Source organism: Cuculus canorus, chromosome 1 (assembly GCF_017976375.1).
Source record: "Cuculus canorus isolate bCucCan1 chromosome 1, bCucCan1.pri, whole genome shotgun sequence".
Lineage (NCBI taxonomy): Eukaryota > Metazoa > Chordata > Aves > Cuculiformes > Cuculidae > Cuculus > Cuculus canorus.
The window spans coordinates 69,599,311-69,621,438 of record NC_071401.1 but is presented as its reverse complement, the minus strand read 5'-3'; the positions used below and the strand labels follow the sequence as shown (position 1 = coordinate 69,621,438).

Here is a 22,128-nt window from a genome sequence, read left to right as displayed (position 1 = left end):
GTTTTGCCAGGAGTAGAGTATCTACGGGAAAAGGGAGAATAGGCCAGCTAGAAGAGGTTCATGTGCAGGAGAAGGATGGTTATGACCAGGACTGTAAAACACAAGAGGGTAACAGTTGTGTTCCTGTGGAGACCAATGCAAACCTATGCAACCTGCTTCTCGAAAGAAGTTTGCCGTATTAGGAATAGGATGAATTGACCTCTGGCTAGAGACAGCCTGCTGTGGTGGATCACATATATGATATGATCCTTATCTATGTTCCACAGAAATAATGATAATAAAAAAAATATGGTCTGTGTTTTAAAAAGCTGTAATGTAAGATTTTAGGCCTAGTGCCTCCTTTCCTTACAACAGGCCAGGCTCTGATGCCTAAGCCTCCTTGGGTGAAAGAATAGTGGAGAAAATGACAAAACATGAATTTGAATTTCAAAAGATAGAGCCACCCACTTAGTCCAGTCATACCCTTGAGAGAATCTTGCAGCTCTGACAGGAGACAGCCACCCCATGTACTTTGGTGTAGCGGTTGAACTACTGACCATCTATATTCTGGCCATCTAGATAAACCTGCAGATGGATAAACCTGTGTACTTGTAGATGGATAAACCTGTGTACTTGTAGCAGGTCTCATAGAAGTATTCCTATTGCAAATCTAATGCCATGTCTTCCCAGAAACCTCAAACTCAATTATCTCAAACTTGACTACCAAAAGCTCCAGCTCTGCTGCTGATAACCCATTCAGTACAATTAGGAATACTCACATTAAAAGCCGCAAGTGTGGGAGTAGTTTAGAATAATGTCATTTTTCTATCAGGATAGAGCTGGTGCTAATGTAGAGATGGTATTATTAAATGTCATACCAAACTGTGTAGAAACCCTCTTTCACTTAGAAAAGGCTTCCAGTAGGTTGCCTAAGAGCCCTGCTTGCAGAAGGACAGAAGAATTTCAGCTCATGCTTCCTAGAGTTATAGGAAAGGTTTACTGCTGAAAAGGGAATATGGCCCTCATCTCCTCCACATGGCACAGAGTGTGGTGACAAGAAATCTCCTAAAGGGTGACAAAAAAATGTACTAGGAGCTTTGGTTTAGCAACCTGGAGAATGCTGCTGGTATTGCCATAAAAGCAAGCTGAAATTCAAAGCCACTGAAAATCCAAATCAGATTGCTTGGTATTTATTCTGCTTTAAGCAAGTGGGCTGCTTCTGTTTTTATGAATCCAAATAATAAACTTGGCATTCTTTACAAAAATTTTGTTGGCTTCCCAAAGAAAGGGGGAAGCCCTGTTAAATTATTTTTCTCTTCTAAGCTCACTCTTTCAAAAAGAAAAAAAAAAAAAGAATATAGCAGTTGAGCAATTGTAATTTTAGTCACAGCTAAAATTACGGAAAGGTAGAATGTTATTGAAAGCGAGACAATGACAACAGACATTTATTCCTAGTGGACATTTGATAAATAACTGCAGGTTTATCACCTACTAGAATGATGAAATAAGTAATTTCTTCTCATATGTTTATTGATGAGCTTGATTAACTTTTCTATATTCTAATGCCCAACATACTGTTTTTATGTAATATAAATTTTTATATTACATAAAAACAGTAGAGATCTCCGTTGCTCTTCTCCCACCCTCTTCCTGCTCTTACATATTTGGCAAGAGAAGCATGCAGTGTTTTTTCTTATGCCGGTGAACAGAGGGCAGGGGAGTGACCACAGCCAAAATACAGGGAGGAAATACGTTAAGACAAGGTCTGACAAAGAAGAGCAGCCAGTTGGTAAGACCTGGTGGATCTCTGCCATTCTCCTTGGCACTGAGGGGTGTCCTGTATTCCTTGGTTTTATTTGTGAATGAAACAGTGTGAGCAGTGCAGCGTCCTCCCGTACATTTGAAAAGCAGTCCACAAGAAGGGAGTTTTTTCCTGCCACTGCCCCACCACAGGGCAGTGGTGGCATCTGTGGCAACTGACAGACACTCTCCCTTCTTGCCTTTCTTTCTCCTCCATATTACAATACAATAAAATCAATCAAATACAAAGCGGTGTGGGAGGGGGGAACATGCAAGGAAAAAAAAGCATTTCTTGGCTCCTTAAATCAAATAAACTTAAAAGTGTATGGCTGAGTCCAAACTTGAGTCTCTAGGACCCAGATGTATTTCTAGGACTGATTTTTTTTTTGTGTCTGCATGACACAGCATGAAATAATCTGGAAAAAGGAATCCCTCACAGCCTTCATAGGACTTCACAGGAAGCCATAAAATATGTGCCTGCATAATTATGTTAAGGCAACCTCTGAAATGTGAGATCTGTCCGTATGTGTGCCCACTCTGAAAGCTTGAGGTACATTCCACAATCAAACAAACCATTTATCCACAAGCTATGGCTAGAACTTTTCTCTCAGAATTACGCTAGTCTGAGGCTCAATTAACTTAAAGACATACTGTAGAAAGATGAATTTTGGCTTGTTTTCTATTATATTAATTATAGTATTGCAGGTACAGTCTTAGCCTTCATCATCATGATATTTATTACATGCCACAAGATCATCAGACTGTCCAATCCTGGGAATATTGCTAATCCCCATCAAAGCCTGTTGACTGTGAAAGATGTGTATAAATTGTGAGCTTTTTTAAGTTCTAATTACAATCTGAATACACATACAAATATCTATCTTTCTATCTGATCTACCTATTAATGTATTTGACTCACTTAGAGGCTGTTAAGACAACTCAACAGAGATCTAGATTAACAACCTCTCAAAGACTTCTACAGGCAGTAAACCAGTGCTGCTACTAAGCCATCATGTACCAGGCTTGGTTTCTTCTGGTTTGTGCACGAATACTTATTAATCCATTACAAAGCATCTGTCAACAGTTGTGTCTATGCAACCGAGGCCAGATTTGAGCTCTGTCACTGGAATTTTCCATTAAATTGAGTTGATAAGAGTAAATTGATGTACAAACGAGATCACTCTGTAGGAAGAACTAGTGGAAAAGAGATCCAGTAAAGATGTAATTTTAAATATAAAAATAACAAGACGTGATGTTAAATATGCATGGAATGGGTCTAGGGGGAAATAGCTTTTAAGAACAGTTAAGTTATTAAAGTAGAATAGGAATTTAAATACTGAGAGAAATTTATTCACATATTCAATGATTAAGACCCTAAAATGAAGATTTTGCCATAGCGTGATGAATTCTGCTGGTTTTGGGAGAATTTGATGGTTGTGGAAATTACTTTAAGGACTTTGAATTCATGAGAATTAAGACTGATCATTTAAAATGGCATGAGCTTACAGCATATGGACAAACAGCATGCATGATTTTAAGAAGTGTAATGTGTGTGGGATAACATGGGATAACAAAATTTGCATCACACAGAATCACAGAATGGTTGAGGCTCAAGGGCATCTCTGAGGATCATTCAGTCCCACCCCCTGCTCATGCAGGGATACTGAAAGCAGATTTTCCATGGCCAGATCAGATTTTGGACATCTCCACAGATGGAGACTTCACAACCTCTCTGGCCAACCTGTTCCAGTGCTCAGTCACCCTCACGGTGAAAACATGTTTTCTCATGTTCAGATGGAATTTTATGTTGTTTAATTCGTGCCCATTACCTCTTGTCCTGTCACTGGGCAACACTGAGCAGAGCCTGGCTCCCTCTTCCTCTTTCGCTTGCATCAGGTATTAACACAGATGGATTAGGTCCCCCTGGGCCTTCTCTTCTCCAGGCTAAATAGTCCTAGCTCTCTTAGCCTTGTCTCATATGAAAGATGTTCCAGTACTTAAATGATCTTTATGGCGCTGCACTGGAGTCACTCCACAAAGTCCATATTTTCCTTATACTGGGGAGCTCAGAATGGGACACAATGTGAGTAGAAATGAAGTGCTCAGAATTAAATGTTTTTGGAATAGCACAATATCTTCTAGATGGGACAATGCACAACATACAAGGAGGAAATTATTCATGGACTTGAAACAATTCTTGTATGAAAACTGATGACAAAAGACAATAGGACATCATTGACTGTGAAATGGGCAGTAGGAAGTCCAGCATTACTAAAATGATCATTTCTGTCCTTCCAGATGTTACAATAAAAATACAATTTGATAATATAAGCAGTGTTTTATATCTTTTCCACATATAAGGTTTTATTTGATCTTGTTGTCACATTCTGTAGGGAATAGAATAGGATGTTCTGAAAAATGTGCCAGACAGGTCTTTGAGAGGCTTGATTACTAAGCAACAGTAATATCCTATACTGATCCTCACTAAAAAAATAAAGCCCTAAGTTAGGTCAAACCGACTATAAGTCACCTCAGGAAAAGGTGGGAATAGGAATGTGATAGAAGTGTCTGTGGCTTGGAAATGAAATGGAAGCACCAACTGTACCCACGAGGCTGCGAGACATATAAAACTGAAGATAAGTGTGAAATTAATTTTGAGACGCACAGTTTTGTAAAACCCGTTTTCTTCAGCTTTTCAAAGCTAGCAACAGGTGGAAGGTCCTGCTTAATTTTAGAAGTTTCATTTCCTGGGGGAAAACTCTAAATGTGACCTGACTTAGAGCTCAAAAATACCAGGCAAAGAAAAAAGAAAACCCACCTTATGATTTTGCCTGAAAGCAGCTTTGTGTTTATGGAGGTGTGATTTATGATTAGCATAGGCTGACTCCTTAAATACAATAAACTGACTATTTGCAAGCTGGTACACTAAATCACAGTCATACCAATGATGAATGTAACATGAATACTAATGAACAGTTGTCCTGATACTTCACTCTGATACAGTACCTTCACAAGAGCCCTGAGCTAGGAGCCGTGCAGGGAAATACAGAATGACTGTAGAGACAGCATGGCACTTTGAGCAATGCCTCTTAAAAAAGTGTGCATATTTGCTGCCATGCAGGCACCATCACCAGTGACAGTGTCAATTCTTCCTTGCCCCATCCTGCTTGCTCAAGTGGCCATGGGGGAGCAGTCAGAGTGCTGCATCTATTCCCCAAGAAACGGGGCTGTAGCAATGAGGGCTGACTCCTTGCTGTGAAATCAGACAACACAGGCACCTGGATTAAAAACCAGGCATGGCACGTCAAATTGAGCTGTGTGTCCTGGCGTAGCAGGTCCTCAGGATCCGCTCAGAAAAAGAGAAAACAAAACAGCAAAGAAAACGTTTTCCCATGGGGCATCCTGGAGCACTTCAAATAGCAACAGACATGCAGGTGTAGATGACTAGAGTGTGCCACCCATCAGTATGGAATGCCTGCCAAGAGCTGACTCAAAGGGGTGACTAAACAGGGTCTACTGCAGGGCTGTTACACATTCAGGTGCTCCAAGTCACCACATAGCAGCAGATCATCTTCTCAATGTCCCCGCTCTTGCCCTCATCTGAGAGCTGACATCAGTGAGCAGGCAATGCCTGCCTTCGTCCACCTCCTCCCATTTCTTCCTCTCATTGCAATCAGTATTTATAAAATAGCTTCTTGCTTTATTTTTAGTTTTAGTGGTAGTTGTCTTGATCTAGAACTCATCTGAGAATTGATTTTACACCACATTTAATTGCAGCTACACAATTGCTTTTCACATGGAACAGGTCAAAATCTGGTATTCCAGCCTCTGATGCTTGCTTTTTTTTTTCTGTTATGGCTGGTATAAATATCCACTGCTAGAGAACTAGAGCAACAGAGCAGTAGCACGTGCTGGGATAACACTGAAAAATTTGAAATGTCCTGGGACCTTTCTGAAACTACTTTGTAGGCCATGCATATGGTAATTCCAAACCAGTCAGCCAGTTTGAGCGCTGAACTAACATTTAATGAATTTTGAATCCACAATCACAATATTAGGCAGCTATATTAACTGCTTCATTAGCAAAACCAGCATGGTCATGAGGAAGATGTTAGAGATTTAATTTACTTTTTGCAAGTTAAACAAAAGTATCCCCCAAAGTGTGACTGACACCATTACTTACTTTGCCTAGCATCTTGCTCTCTAAGCAATCTTGATTGCAGTGGTCCACTCATTTTGCAAGCTGCTCCTTAATATCAGCAAAGCTAATCCGATCAGCTCTCCAGGAATATCACTGGAGTTTCTTTTGAGAATCGTGGAGTGACATTTAGAAAATATTCCCTTTGATCTTGTTGCGGAGAGTGTTTTCACAAATGTGGCATTTTTGGCCACATCTAACATCACATAAAGAAACCGTGACCTCATTGTAACACACAGATGTTTTTCCCACCCTCTTGAATGGCACCAGGAACTCACCCATCATAGGTAGCCTGTCTGCTGAGCTCACCATTCAGTGCACCCTCACTTAAAAATCAGCATGACCCGAAACCAGCCAACAGTGACTGGGACTACCTGCAGAACTAAATATATTCCTTTGTTTCTGAAACTAGTCCCTTAGTTAAGAAATCTACAAATCTCAGAAGTACTCCTACATTAATAATACTGTGTGAACGTGTAATCAATATGTATGTAGAGATAGCAGGCTGAAATATTATTATTCAACCACTTTAATACTGCTCTGACATTGCAATCACTAGAACTTATATCTACACCAGAGGTGCAGTCATCTGAAACTCAGAAGCCGGATTATAGACTCCTGCCATGGGAAGCAGTGCAGCCCTGTATTTAAGAAGGCGAAACCTCCCGAGGCTGTGGGTTCAAACTGCCCAACCTCAGTGATGGATACAAGGCGTCTCTCTGAGGTGTGCTGTTGCTTACCAGAGGCACTGCCATTTTGCCTGCTGTCTGCCATAGCACTGAGGTGCATGTCCTCTCTTTGGGATTCAGCCCCTTCCAGTCATGGAGACCCAGGCACAAAGGTGTGCATGATCTCATCTTCCCTGTGCACAAGTAAAACAATTCCTTATCTACAGGCATCGGCTGACCTATTTCAGTCATCCGCTTTAGAAGGAGATTAACCTGAACCTAAAAATATCTACTTCTGTCCCCTGACTATAAGAGGGTGAGAGTGATCAGCTCAGCCGTATATATTTACTCTTCAGAAATATAAATTTAGGAGGGAGGAATCCCAGCTTTGCTGACAGATTTACCACTGGGATGCTTTCAGTGAAATGGCTAACTGCTAGCACAGGCTAGCTGTGAGAAGACTTTCAGTGCGTATGATGCGGGAACAGCAGATAAACAGAAGGCTCTTTGGGCTTTCCTTCTTCCCACTCCTCCTTCCCTCATGTTTCTTCATGGAAGACAAAGCAAAACAACTGTTTCCTTTGAAGAAGCTTGCTGAGCTGGGACCGCAGCAGTGCTAGATCACAGCTCAGTCTATCTTGGCTCTCTGTGTAGGGGAGGAGGCTACCATGGGATGCTGTAATGTAGAGGGAGGGCTCACTGGCCCACCAGAGACTGAAGTGTCATGAAGGAGCTGCCAGACTGGAAATTGAAATCCAAGTTTCAGCAGTGCCTTTCAGCTCCCCCTCGCTTCCCTACCCCCGCAAAAGAAAAAACCCTAGGCAAGTAATTTTGTCATTAATGTACTGCAGTAGCACTGGGAAGCTCTAATTGAACCTAGGGACCCATAATGACAGAAGCAATAAAAGCAGGCAATGAACCACTCTGTCTTTGCTCAGAAGAGACTGTAATTGCTCTTTGCCTCTTTTTATCCTCACCTGCAAAATGCAGGCAGCAGAGACCTACCAACCTTACACCAGCATCATGAGAATGGTTTCAGAAACGTTTATGAAATGCTTACAAGCCATGGAAACAGCCACCTTAGAAAATAACAGCCATTAAAAATCTGGCTTTTAGGGCTGTAGAGCAATATTTACTCATTTGTCCCATTTACAAATAAAATACCATTTACCAGTGACAAAACCCCGTGATCCACAGCTGGCAACCATAAGCCCTTGCTGTACCTTTCGGGGCATTGTCTTTGCAGGCTTGCACCCAAGGGTCATTTGAAAGCTTAAGCACAGAGTCTCTGCATGTTGTTTTCTACTGCTGACAACTCAAACGGAATCACTGTTTTCCTATAATCAGGCAGTTCTGCAGCCTTTAAATTTAGGCTGAAATCTCCAGAGTGGGAAATGCATGCTGATGTTTGTATCATCAGCAAAGCACCTGGATCTTCATGCTGTTCCACCACAATTGTGTCTAGACTTCTTTCAGGCCAGATATAAAAAAGCACCGCTGAGTATCTCCACACCAGTTCTTTCCCCTGCCTGGATTTTTGTTTCCTTAAGCACAAAAAACCACCACTGGTTGAGCTTTTACCCCACAAAAAGCCTGATGTACATGAGCCACCTCCAGATGAAGAGGCTGCTCCCCAGGCAGGCGGCTCGCAACCTTTCAGCCATGGCTGCTCAAGGGGCTCTCTAGTGCTGCTACAAAAGCTACTGCCCATGCCTCTGGGAAGCACTCCTTATTGATATAAAAAGAGTTTCATTAAAGGTGATCCTGCCTGTGCGGTGGCTGCTGCAGGCTGGTAGGGAGTCAAGACCTCAGCCACTGCACATCGGCCAAATCTGCAGCCTGGGGTTAGCGCTGGCTGCAAGATGGATGGGGAAGACAACAGCTTTTTCAGATTATATGGAAAATACCCTGTGTAAGCAGTCTTTCTGACTTCTTTTTTTTTTGTTCCTTTATAAACCTAAGGAGGAAAAACTTTCTGATTTCTGAAGAGAGGTGACCCAGACATAACTGATCCGGAGGTGGTCAGTGTTCACAGGAAAGTAATCACACACCGAGCGGAGCAGACAGGAGCAAACATCATGTTTTTAATGTATTTTTAAAATTACTTCTGTGCAAACAGTAACCATGTATGCATGACAAAGTCTTTGAAAAGGTAATTAATGACGGCAACTGCAAACACATTCTCTCCAGCCTTTTCTGGAAAGTCCTGAATGTTTGTCATTGTAATAGGTGAAGAAAAACTGACTGATCTCATCATTTTAGGGAGCTTTTGCCATTTTGTCACACTGAAAGGTATCACTTCAATGGGAAACCTACCAGATGAGTAAGAACTTAGGGCTGTATTAATTTTCAAGTCCTGATGCAGACCAGGTCCCATAACAATAGCTGCTGCAGAAACCCATGCAGTCCAGGCCCAGAAGCCTACGTTTTAATTTCTAAGTAGATTCCTGTTAAGAAATATGTACTTCTGAGCTAGCGATGTAAAGAAAAACAGACTTCTAAGTTACTCTGACCTGAGTTAAATATACTCATCTACATCTCAGCTTGGATCACAAAAAATACAAACTTCTAGACTATTATTCATCACCTCTTTAGCACCTATTAATAATAGTTCTAATGAACCACACTATAGAAATACTTATTCCTTTCAGTGACCATCAGAGAAGTCTAAATAACTAACCATGATGTATTTGTCTATCTAAATATGTCACAGATCCATCCTGCCATTTTCCAAGACTTTGCTGTCAATGCAGGACTTTCAACATGAGCCAAACAACGACTTCTGAACTAAAGATTTAATTTTTTAAACAATGCAGCCCCACAACTAGTCATGTGTCCACGATTTCAAGGAAAGTAGAGGCAATTAACAGCAATACTGTTAAGCAGGCTCCACCTGCTCCACTCATTCTAAGGGTTGTACGGAAAATTAGTTCAGGCTAGATGCCTATACTTTACTACCTAAACTTAAGTAAAATTACACACCTGGTCCAAGCTAGTTGTCTAAACTTCCTGTCTGATGATGCCACAAGCATCTCTTTCAGCATGTCTGGAGACCTTGCTTCTGAACAGCTGAAAATTAGGCAGAATTCCAGCCAAAATGGTGGTTGGTAATTGGTAGTAACATAGGACAGGAGGAGAGAGCAGAGAAATCTGTCAAACATCTTAGAAATATTGAATTTTAGTATTCACTTAGCTTCACATTATTTTAGTCATTCGGCTGTTCATTGCAATGGAGATGTCTAAGTAAGCAGTGATAAACCTTAGGAAAATGTAAGAAAAGACATTAACATGAGCAAGCAGGAAAGGAGTAAAGCTTCTATAAACTGCATAAAGGCCAAAGCTGTAATTTCTATATTAACAGGATTTGCCTTAAATTGCAAAATCACAACTTAGTCTTGAATTTGGCAACTCAGCATTTCACAGAGTCTCCCTGTCTCTGTCCAGGTGCCCTTTCGTAAAGAAGGCACTAATGCTTTCCAGCAGAGTCAACGAGACATACTGCCTATCTCTGCTCTCAGGAATGGACTTAGGAGCCTCTTTTGGCCAGCTGATAGAGATGAATAACAGAAAAGTTCTGCCTCTACATGTGAGATGGCATTTCCAGCTCTCCTTGGGAGCAACTCGGGAAAACCAACCAAAGTGCCATTTGCCCTTTTCAAACTCTCCTAAAAATAAGACTTGTCTTTACTATTCATTTAATGATATTCTTATATGAGACTTTTATCCATGTGTTTTGAGAGGCTGAACACAGTCTTTATCATGTTTTATTAAACCAGAATTAGAGCCTATTTGGAGGGTCCCTGTTTTGAAGTTTTCCTTCCCCACTGTGGTTATCCTGCACCTCCCGAGGTGCTAACTGGGGAAAGCACAAAATCAAGTAACCCCCTGTAGGTGCCTTCACTTCGGTTCTGTCTCAGTTAATTCTCAACATTACAGCAAAACTTCACCATCAGGGGAGTTTTCTTATAATACTTTTTTTGAGAAATTTCTCAGCAGCTGTAGGTGCATGGATAGTTGGTGATCAGTGAGTGCCTTAATGTTAAGTGTTGCAATAAAATCCTGGGGTAATGCTGAAGTTACTGTCTCCTCATTACTCTGACTTCACCAGCCTTCTTAGAGGAAAACAATTGGGGCATGTCTTCTGCTACACAGAAATAGCCTGTGCACTTTCCTTTATCAAAGACCACAGCAGGCACCATGACTCAGTTTGAGCTCTTAAAAAGGAAGATGTACATAACCACATTAACTACTTTCTTCACATGCTGCAAATCTCACCTACTGTTGTTTTCTCACAGTTGGGAAATTCCCTTTTTTGAGCTACAGTGATCAACATTTGCCATCTACATGGCTGAATTAAATTCATCAGGAATAAACACCAGTCCTGTTTTACCCTGCTCATGAGCTAGGGGATCTCATTATTTTCAGAATATTCATCAGACTATCTACTTACTCTAAAAATAGTAGGGTTGTTTTTCAGCTGAGTGACTAGTGGGCAGCAGATTCCTGCATTTATATGTTCCACAATACAAGATCTGATAACTACACTTACTCAGACACTTGTGCCTTCAAGAAATAGCGTCCATAAATAGACTCCACCTTACAGTATTTGACATTGTCAAAGCACTGGTTAACGCTCACTAATAGCAATTAACTAATTCATCTTCAGGGCAACCCTGTGAGCAAGGTAAAACTGATATAGTTAACGCATGAGTAAAATGAGATTTAGGAGTTAAGTCAGTTGCCTGGGCAGAGGCCTTCATGGTCTAGTGGATTAGACATCTGTCTCTTCAACCAAAGAAGTTGAGTCTAATCCTTTTTATGACACTGATTTGCTGTGTGACCTTACAGAAAGTCAATTAACTTCTCTGCCTCAGCTGCCCTAAAGATAATGATGCTTACCTACCCAGTGACACATGGGTGTTTGGGAACTGTACTAAGTGATACTTTTAATGTACTCTTAAGGCCAATCAGCGGAAGACGTGAAACATTAAAGCGTACTAGCTTTAACGTTCTTGCTGCCTTATCTAATTCCTATTCCCCATGCCAGAAACAGTGTAGGGGTAAGGAGGCATTTCTTAGGCTAAGATGCAACTAACGAAACTGTGGCTGGCATCAGGAAATTTCACCAGAATCCTGTTTGATCAGCTAATTTATTTAGAGTACAGGTCAGCACTTGAATTGCAGCAGAAAGTTTATTTTAAACTTGGCCATGGAAGAAACTAGCCTCCTTCCCATACCACCCTGAGGTAATGAACAAACTGCCATGGCCAACCCCACTGATCATCCCTTGTTTGAAGGGAGCAGAGCCTGTTTGCTGAGACCCGAAAGACTGTGCTCATACACCATCTCCAGTTCCCTTGTATCTCTAAATGAGATTCCTGCAGGATGGCCTTACTGCTAACAGGGATGCAAGTGTCAGTACAGTATCCACGTACATCCACCTCCTGGACAAAAACCAGACCATCTTTGAGCACTAGGATGCTGTACTTAAGAGGAAGACAACTAAATCTGCTTTGTTCAGTTCATTAGAAGCCATCCTTGAACTTCTGGGCTCTAACCAGCATAGCTATTCATGACATGCCATAGGGAATCAAGAATTATTACTTCTGTAGCTGGCATTTGAACTGCCCAGCAGGTATCTAGGCCAGTGGTGTGTGTGCATGTAACTTAATAACCCTTTTCCCATAACTGACGTTGCTTTTAATTATTTCTACAAAATATTCTGTTGCGACATATAATGCTGCCTAGGCCCATAAAATCTCTCGCAATAGTGATATAACAAGAAACTAGGCAAACAGGACATAAAAATTCAACTTTTACCTTTATTTCTATAAGAAAAGTTAACTTTCCTTCTCTTTAACACTGAAGGAAATGTCAGGGCTTTTTCTCTTTTGGTTGATGAATTATAGCAAGTGTGGTAAATGCTTATGCAGCCACAGAAATAATAATCTGTTCCTCCCTCTGATGTGGCACCAATCACTTCTTGGCATCCTTTCTGCTACTGATCTGCCTGTGCGCTGGCTGCTTTGCTTCACTGCCCTGTTCTCTCCACCGTGTGACCACCTCTCCACCCTCTTAGCTCTATTGATAATATGTTTAACATTTACTTTGATGGTATTCCTTAAGGCTTTTCAAAATCCTTCTCAGAAAGAAGACCATTAAAAAAGAAAGCCTTAGGGGAAAGACAGGGAGGAAAGCAAAAGCAGAAAGGGCATGTGCATGTGTATAATATAGCCCAGAAGGCTTTGCCTTGCTGCAAGCCTTATGATGATTTAATGCAATCCCATATTGATGTAAATAGGGAATAAATATTGTTTTGTCCTAAAATACATCTGGGCTAATTCAACAAATCCTGACTTATTGGGTACTACTTGTGTAAACACCTGCATATTAATTCACAATAAATTACTAAAGAGCTGTCAGATCAGTAATACAGATATTCCCAAAGCTGAAATCTTGTCTATAGTTTGTTCCTATACATTTATTCACTGTAGAGGCTGCTGGTGTTGACTAGCAAGGTCAAATGGTTCCATGTCTATACACTGGAAGACCTTAAAGGTGACTTGTAGTAGCTTATAAAATATACTCTAGGACTGTACACCAAGCACAGCAAGGATCATGAACTAAAACCGTATTCAGCCCTCACATACCTAAAATATGACTTTTCAGTGTTGTTTTTTCCCTAGGGCTAAAATAACCCGTGTCCTGATAGGTGATTAATGTGTAATACATTTGGCACAAGCAGAACATGTAATTGCATTCAGACAGATTGCTGAGGTTTTCTCAATGCTGTTGAAGACTGTACTACTTCTAAGCACTTGTAGCTTTTCTAGTAATGTTACCTCCTGCACTTGCACACTTTGGGTTTTTTATGTGTGTGTCTTACTGTGTGGTGAGTTAGAACTTGTACCTTTCTGTACCTAGACTACTAATGCATTGAAGCATCCATTTAACTTCAAGATTGAGCTTTGGATTTTTGCTGCAGGCTTTGTTTAAATATGTCATTTTTAGTTTTATATTGCATGTTTTGCAAGATTTGGGCACTGGAACAGGTTGCCCAGGAAGGTGGTTGAGTCCTTATCCCTGGAGGTATTTAAAAGACGGGTAGATGAGGTGCTCATGAACATGGTTTAGTGGCAGACAGGAATGGTTGGACTCGATGATCCAAGAGGTCTTTTCCAACCCAGTGATTCTATGATTTCATAAAACTATTTAACATTCCAGTTCTATAGTGTGAACTAGAAACCAACAGGTGTGACTTCAACCTTACCTCTCCATACAGGAAAGAATATGTAATACAAGGAAAGATAACTTATTTTTCTTTTTCATCCTAATTCTTTTCAGTAGCTTTCCAGTACCTTATATACAAATAATGACACTTTCCTGGGAGATATTTTCATATTTTCAAGAGTGGAATGAAACGGATGTTTTGTATATAATTTTTTAAGTTGAGTCTAAACGTGTATGGACCTTCAGATTTACATTGGCTTTGCTGTAAATCAGTGTTGCTGAAGTAAATGGACACATTTGAGCACTCGGTGACCATCTAAAATACTGGTGGCCATTCAGATGAAACTGAGTCTATCTAGATTGGAAGAGGGAAGGGAATTCAGTTAATCTTAAATTTGGCAATTTGGTAATCATTACTGTAAACAGGGTTTTTACTTCTTGGTACGATCACTAGAAGACAATGCATAGCCACTATTAAACCAGGGCAGATGTAGATGATAAAGGCAAAACTTAATCTTGCTAGGATTAGTGACTTAAATTGATACAACTGAAAAAACACGGAAAAAATGCTGAAGTTAGGTGGCTTCAGAGAGTAGCAAAATGCCTTAGCTGGTAATTTTCAAAAGCCTTTAGAGACACTGATTGCACCTGGAACCTCTGATTTGATTACTGAAATAAAAAATGTCTACTGTAGTAGCTTCATCTGTACTTTAATTAAGGGCTTTGTTTTTAAATATAACCATCTGATCCCCTGAGGTTATTTTTAAAGTAAGCTTCTGGCAAGGCAGCAGTGTGGTGGATTAGAGGCTTGGAATGGAGGAAAAATCATTATTTAGCATACAGTTTAGAATAATTTGTTCATATGTAGAAAATACATGTGTATGCAACATCATGTAACAAGATATAGGACTGGATTTATTAAAGCCAAATGGAAAGATATTTCCTGTTTTAATATTCTAGATCTCTTTTAATATATGTGATGTACATACTGCACTGCAGTCTGATTCACTTAAGTACCACAATAGCACATCAATCTGATATTGTCCAATGAAAGCTCTGTTTTTCTACAAATGTAAAACCAAGTTATCAACTTAGCTGTCTGCACCTACTACTCCATCTAACAGTGGCTGTTCTGCTTGATGTGGATATAGAAGACGTATCACCCATGAGCTCACCATTCATCATGGAGCATGCAAGCATGAGCTGAAAAGCAGCAGTGCCAGATAAAGCACACTCATGGAAAATGAGCAGAAGGGGTAGCAGCAGGGTAGCAGACTGGGTGTGCTAATGAGCAATGCTAAAAGGGGAGGAATGGGGAAAGGTGAATGATTTGTACAAGACATGGCTGAACCACATAATGGATTTTTCCAGTTTTATTTCAGAAGACAACTTACAGCTTCCAAATTTTAATGGGCAAGCATGTGCGTCCATGGGGAAATCTTCAAGCTGCATGGGACATTCAGCAGAGATGGTCAGTCTGTACAGGAGTAAAAAGAAAACACATGATTGTTTTTTCAGCACCTTCCCTTTGGGCCTCTTACTGCAATACATGAGTGCTGACACAAGCAAGGTTCTTTTGAAGATTCCTTGCTCCCGCTGAAATCACAGCAACCCGTTGTTAAACTGAATGCAAGGTCAACCAGGTGGACCACTATGTGTGCATGCTGAAGGCTTAATCTAGTAACACTGAGACACATGAACTGATTTTATTTAAGCAAGTTATTTCAGTAAGATCATTCTTTCTTCTTAGCACATAAACGAACTCCTGTGCTCAAGCTTCTGTCATGCACCCTGTTCTTATATGCTTTCTGTAGATGCTGCAACTGGACTAGGAATTTGACTCCTGAGTATAGCACAGTTACAAATATAAAGAAGTACTGATTTTATACATAGATGTAACTATTTAAATACACAAATGAGAAAAAAATTATTAATAAATAAAAGAATGTTATATATTTATATTTATATAAAAAGTACCATATAAAGTCAATTATATATTTATATTTATACCTATATCTATGTCTAGCATTACAGTTAGTTTTCATGGAAACCACACAGTATCAGGTCAGACTCACTGTGAATTACCTGGGCACCTTGTCAGGAAAAATGTCAGGTCATTTTGCCCAGCATATTACCTGGGGAAAAAATTCTATCCTGGACCAACTCCCCACTATATGGGAATTCTTGGGCTATAGTGGACATACAGATAGGGAAGGAAAAACTCTTAGAATAAAAACCCAGACACATCCTGTTGATGTTCTGTACAACTGATAAAACAAGCTGAACACAAATTAAAATCTAAGGTAAATTTCTGAGCAGTGCAATATCAGTTATATTCCTATCAAATACATCAAATATATCAAAAGAGCCAAAGCTTACTTTTCTAGGTGTATGTAGCACATAGTACAATAAGGACCTGGTTTTGATTAGTTGATTTTGATATTTGCATAAATATCCATTTGCAGATGGTTTGCTCTGGATAGTGAGGATGCAAATCTCATTTTATATTATGAATACCCTTATGGCTTTCTCACTTTATGCTGCTCTTCTGCCTCAAAAGTGACAGACCAGAGAAATGAAATCCTCACAGACTGTCCTGTGCTGGGGTGATGCAGGGCTCTGCTGGAGGCTAGCCTTGTTCCTCACCAAACTGCCACCTGAGGTACAAAAATCTGCAAAGAAATCCACAATACCCTACTACCAGAATGCAAAAATACTCTTTCCTACCATAACAGCCACACACAGCCATACTTCCTGGCTATATATACTCGCTGCTTCATAATAACACACCAAAGCGAGTATTCTTGTGAAAAGAACTTCTATCCAAAGGGATTGTAAAGGGTAACAATCTGTCCATGTACAGATGGTATAGCTTTCAGCCAGTCCAATTCAATACAACACAATGATGCCATGCTGGGGCACTCCAGCTACATGGACAACAAATTGGGGGAAACAGCTCCAATCTCTGCCAACGCATAGAAATTCTGGAGCTTTACCAATAGCTGGAAATGGCAAAACAAGCACAGAAAAATCCAACAGTAATGTTGGCTAGAGATGCTATCATGAAGATGGGCTGAGAAACAGGGAGGGAAAAAGGCAAACTGCTAACAGTAATAGAAAATGTAAAGAAAAAAAATCCAGTTAAGAACAGACATAATGTATCATTTGGTAAGAGCAACATGAAGCCTACAATATAGAAAATAAATGACTAAGGCCTGAAATACCTGCCCTCAGGCAAAACAAAATTTTAAAATCACTAAAATATGGAGCTGGCTGCAGTAGAGATTGCCCTTGGACACCAGAGCCAGCAAAGCCACAGTCTGAGAGTGCTACATGGACAAATTTAACAAGCTGATTTTAGTAGCACTCCATCCAGAACTTGCATCCTTTTCATAAAAATCTCTGTAATGGGTATTTTAAAGCAAGGCTGTCATCCTTTCAGTGCATCATTATATTTTCTGTACTAAGTATTGCAAATTTAATTATCTTGATAAATTCAGAAACCTTGCTCCAAGTGCCATAAGAAAGCTGGTGTGTTTTACCACAGTCCATCTCCTGTCTCTTTTTCTATGAACAGTTTAAGTATGCTGTTTCAAAGGCTGCAGTTTGACAGCTTTTTAATACACATACTTATAACCTGCAAACCTCAGAGGAGGCTATCCCTATATCCTTCCTACCAAGAGAGCAGCTGTGGAATCAGGAAGCAAAGGAAGATTCAATCTAGAATTATGAACAAGACCTTTGTTTCGTCTGATTGTCCTATGAATTGTATTCTGCTGCCTGCATCTCTAGAAATAACCCCTGTGTTTAATGAGGAAGGCTGTAGACATTCCTCAACTGTACATGTGGAAGAGAAGTGAATGAGGTACACAAAGACTGTGTCGTAGTGGAACTTAATTAAATCCCTGCAGATATTATTTTTGCCTGTCTTAGATGAAAGGGTAGCACATAAGTCTGGAGGGCACCTGGCTGCCACTAAGAAGCCACAAAGACTCTGTTTGTGCTATGGTTACCCCTGTGCCCCCTCTGAATTATTCATCCACCAAAAGGCTTTACATCCCTTAAAAGGGTGGTGCCTGGCACAATCTTCTGGGTGTAGCCCAGGGGTAGGGAGAACTAAGTTTTAGCAGCTCAAAATGTGCTTGAGTACAGCCTTTCCTTTCATTAACATGAATTCTTTGGATGGAGAAGTTCATTTTGCTTGTTATCAATCATATCTTCATGTTTCTTTCCTTTTCCTGCGCCTCCATTCTAGGGTCACTCCTAGTCTGGCCGTCTTGAACAAATGAATTAGCTATACCTATCTGTTACGTGCTTTTCTTAGAAAGTATGTCACCGAACCTCTTAGGTAATTTTAAAATGCTCAGTGAACACTCTCTTAACTACCTCTTACAAAGTGTGCATTACCTGAGGCTTGTGAAGTGTCTTGTAATGGGCAGCACAACAGAAAAATTGACTGTGGGTTCTGAGACACTGCATAAATGTCACAACCCTGAATTTCTGCAGAGCGCTCTGTGCCCAACAGGAGCTGGTTTTCATTACCGTGTGAAGACCTGAAAAACAGAGTCACTAGATTGACTCCTGGTTCAAAGGGACTGGATTTTCTACCGCATACAGGAAAAAAAAAAAAAGGAGCACAGCAGCCATCTCTTACACGCAGGGGACTGGGAGCATGGGTCACTGCACACAGATCTGCTCCTGTGTGGAGTGTACAAACTATATATTCAGACCCTAGCTCCAGGAGTCACAAAGAAATTGATATCTAGACCTCCTCCTTTAAATATCACCTACTGTGATATTTGCACTCTTTGGCTTTTAACACTGTGTTAAAGCTTAGGTACCATTTGCATACCCTAGTTTGCACAGCTGATAATAACAAAATTATTCCTAGTTTGCCATTTGTTGAAAGAAGAGAAAGGAGGCCTTGGCATGCATATATGAAACAGCCTTCGCCTCATCCTTTTAATATGGTCACTCCAGAACAATCTTGCTGGACTCACTGCAGCACAGTTATCTGAGCTAGAGACAGTCCCCAAAACAGGATTTTTTTCTCTTACACCACAAGCCCTGCTCAAACTGCAGTTCTTTCCAACAGAAACATTTAAAAGCTTCCCTCCTCCACCATCATTCTGTCTTAATAAAAGCCCTATGGAATTAGTTTCACTCAGAGTTTTGGCAAGATCATAAGTGGCTGTTGAAAGCTCTTTACAATGGGAGGATGAAACTCTGATTTTCTTTAAGTTAATAGTAAAATTCTACCTGACTTCAACGGGGCCAGTATTCACCCACTATATGTAACAAACCCTGGTTACAGCTACTGGTTTATTATTAGCACCAACATTTCAGTTTCACAGTGCTCCAAATACTTAACACTGCTATCCAAATGTTAATCAACCAACAAAATGCTATAGCATACCTTAACTATCTGAAAAAAAAAGGTTAGGTCTCCAAATTACTTCATGCATAATTGTACGTGAAAGCTTCATCAAAGCTTCATTATGTATAGCCTTTACTTTATGAACATAAAAATCATTAGTGAAGTTCTGTTTCAACAAAATATAGACACAGAGGTGAACTTCCATCTACGAAAAGCACAACAATTCAAGCAGCAAGATGCAAGATTTCTTCATTCCAGAAAAGTCACCTTCAAACATTTCCACTGGAGAATTAAGTACGATGAAGCTTTCAAGAGACTGTGGCTTTTTAATGAGAAGGAGGAGAAGGTGGCATTAAAGTCAAGCATGTGGGAATGAAATAAATGCTGCTGTTTGGGACCCAGACATCCCCAGTGAGTGTACTTCAAGGAGAGTTGGGAGTCCTTTGGCAGAAGTCCCAGAGGTACAAGTCACCCCATCCCTCAACAGTCTGTTTTAGGGCACTGCAGGGTCCTCCACGCTGTTCTCACGATTTCCCGCAATGCAAGGAGCACCTGCTCCAGCTCATGGGAAAAGAGCTGGGAGACTAAGCAAGGCTATCCTCTCTCTGCTACCTCAGAAGTGCAGAAAACACTTTCTGGAGTATTATCTGCAGTTGCCAGGCAGGAGGTGAGGGCAGTCACCTGCCCAGGGACGCAATAGACAGCCACAGCAGCTTTTCTTATCAGCTACTAGCTTTAGTATGCGAGCAAATTAAAATAGAGAGCTTTAGAAGGTGAGGGGAGCAGAAAGGTAGATTCATGAGTCACTTTTGGCAGAAGTTAACTCAAGATAACAAATAACATGAGTTACTGAAGGGGACACAAGGGAAGTTTTGTTAGCTCTGAGGTGTTGGGGCCAGAGAAATACAAAGCTTTTCTGCCTATTTGCCCTAGTACCCAAGCTAGCTCCACCTTCTTAGTTGCTAATTTCTGTGCAGTGCCCTGGCCCCTCATTAAAGGAAGCATTTCAGTGACGTGCTTTGACCCTGCCTGTGCAGGCAACCAGCACCCACTGTGGGGCTCAAGCTAGAACAGGGGCAAAAGAATCAAAGTGCCAAAGGCCAGCCATCACCATTTTCCTTAAAGGAAGGCAAAAGGTGTACTTGAAACCCATTTCAACTTCATCTCAACATCTCCCCAATATGCCAGAAAACAGTTAAGTGGATCCAGGCTTACCAAAACCTTATTCCACCCAAAGGGGCTGACTGGCTTCCTGCAAAGGGAGACTTCAGCATCAATAAGATTCTTCTAAGGAGCCAACTCCAGGAGGAGCTTTCCTAGGTACCTGCTCTGACAGGACCATAGCAGAACAATACCAGCCTTTGCAGCATCTCCATTATGCACTCTCATGTACTCATGAAGATAAAAGAACAATGGACAGTTGTTGGTTTGATTTGGGCTTTTTTTTTCAGACTGTGAACACATTGTTAGGTTTGTGAAATTTCTCATTTAGCCTTGACTTGGGACACAACTATTCAGGACACAACTAGTGATTCTCTCTCCCACTGTAATGTCTTAGGAACACTTCTGTAACCAAACTGTTACTCCTTTCAAAGGGTTTCGAAGGAAGACTTCTTTCAGGCCCCAGCACAGTAAGTGTGCAGTCTAAGGAACTGCTGTCTCCCTGCGTTCCTAAAGTAAATGTAATATATGCGTATATAAGCATACACACACACGTGCGTGTGTACACACACACACACACGTGAAGACCTTTCTTGGTTCTGAAGCACTTCTCATACAGTTTTAACAAACTCATTTGGTAGTGGTGATAGTGGGTTACATAACATAGAAAACACATTCAGTCACAGTATTGAAAGCTTTAAGTTTCAGCGTGAATCCTGCCCCTGGCTGGGTAACTGCAGCTTGACTCAGGGGAGAGGAGAGATTATTCTTGGTAACTCAAACACCATCTTGTTCAAGAATCTGTCACTGTCTTGAATAAGAGGCAAAAAAATGGACTCAAGACCTTGTTCTGCACCTCTGCATGGGACGTGGAGACACTTCACTGCTTCTTATTTATAATGCCAGTTGTACACTCATTTCCTTGGGATCAACCATACAAAGTGCATAAAGAATAGAAATTAAAATTAAAGCTAGGAGCTGGGGTGAGGTGGTCTGCAGAAATTTCTGTCTTAGCTCTTTTTTCCTTCATAACCACTCTGCCAAGAACACTACCCATTCCCAACTTCCCTGTGACGCTTAGATACTTTATTTTTATATGACACAAAAATGTGCTTTGAAAATGCCACAGGGAAGGGGCTATGGAAGACTAAGAGCCTCAGTTACTGATGGTTTTGTGAGCAGTGAATACATAATTCAGATGCATGGTGTACTTGACAGCAAAACTCTCATTTTAAGCAACCCAAATCCATAGCATAGGTTATGTTGAAGTGAGAAAACAAGACTTTAATTGCCAAGATTAACTGTGCTGAAGAGTTGGTTATCCTGAGATGATCTGAGGTAGACAGGATTGATCTCAAAAGCTGCACTACTGCAGGAATGACCTCCCTGCATGTACCTTCGCACACCCAGAGCATATTCTTATATAGAAGCAGGGGCCATGTTCAGCCTCTAGACAGAGAGAAAGGCAATGAAATAATCAATAGAATACTTCAATTATCTGATCTTCAATAGATTTGGGATGTTCTGGAAAGAATCACATTTCTAGCTCCCAGTGAAAGTTTATAGTGTTTTCCATTCTATAGTATTTTCTTAATATGGATAAAAGCAAAGGATGGAGCAGAGTTTATGCTTATCCACCCTTCTCATGCAAGGTGTCTAATGAAGTCCACGAGCAAGGTAAAACTTGCTGGAAGAAGCTTTATTTTTTATCAGAC

At 40.6% G+C, this 22,128-nt stretch overlaps 2 protein-coding genes across 9 annotated transcripts in view; one reads left to right on the top strand and one right to left on the bottom strand.

Annotated features, from left to right (window-relative positions):
• The window catches only part of GABRB3 (gamma-aminobutyric acid type A receptor subunit beta3), a 190,373-nt gene that overhangs the window by 5,201 nt on the left and 163,044 nt on the right, over window positions 1–22,128 (top strand). The gene's annotated exons all lie outside the window — the stretch shown is intronic.
• Window positions 1–22,128, bottom strand: part of GABRA5 (gamma-aminobutyric acid type A receptor subunit alpha5) — a 56,896-nt gene that overhangs the window by 13,574 nt on the left and 21,194 nt on the right. For all 8 annotated transcript variants that reach the window (XM_054076996.1, XM_054076982.1, XM_054076963.1 and 5 more), the window contains one exon: window positions 15,270–15,352. In XM_054076996.1, coding sequence (XP_053932971.1) covers window positions 15,270–15,352 — 83 coding nt within the window. The remainder of the gene's footprint in view (window positions 1–15,269; window positions 15,353–22,128) is intronic.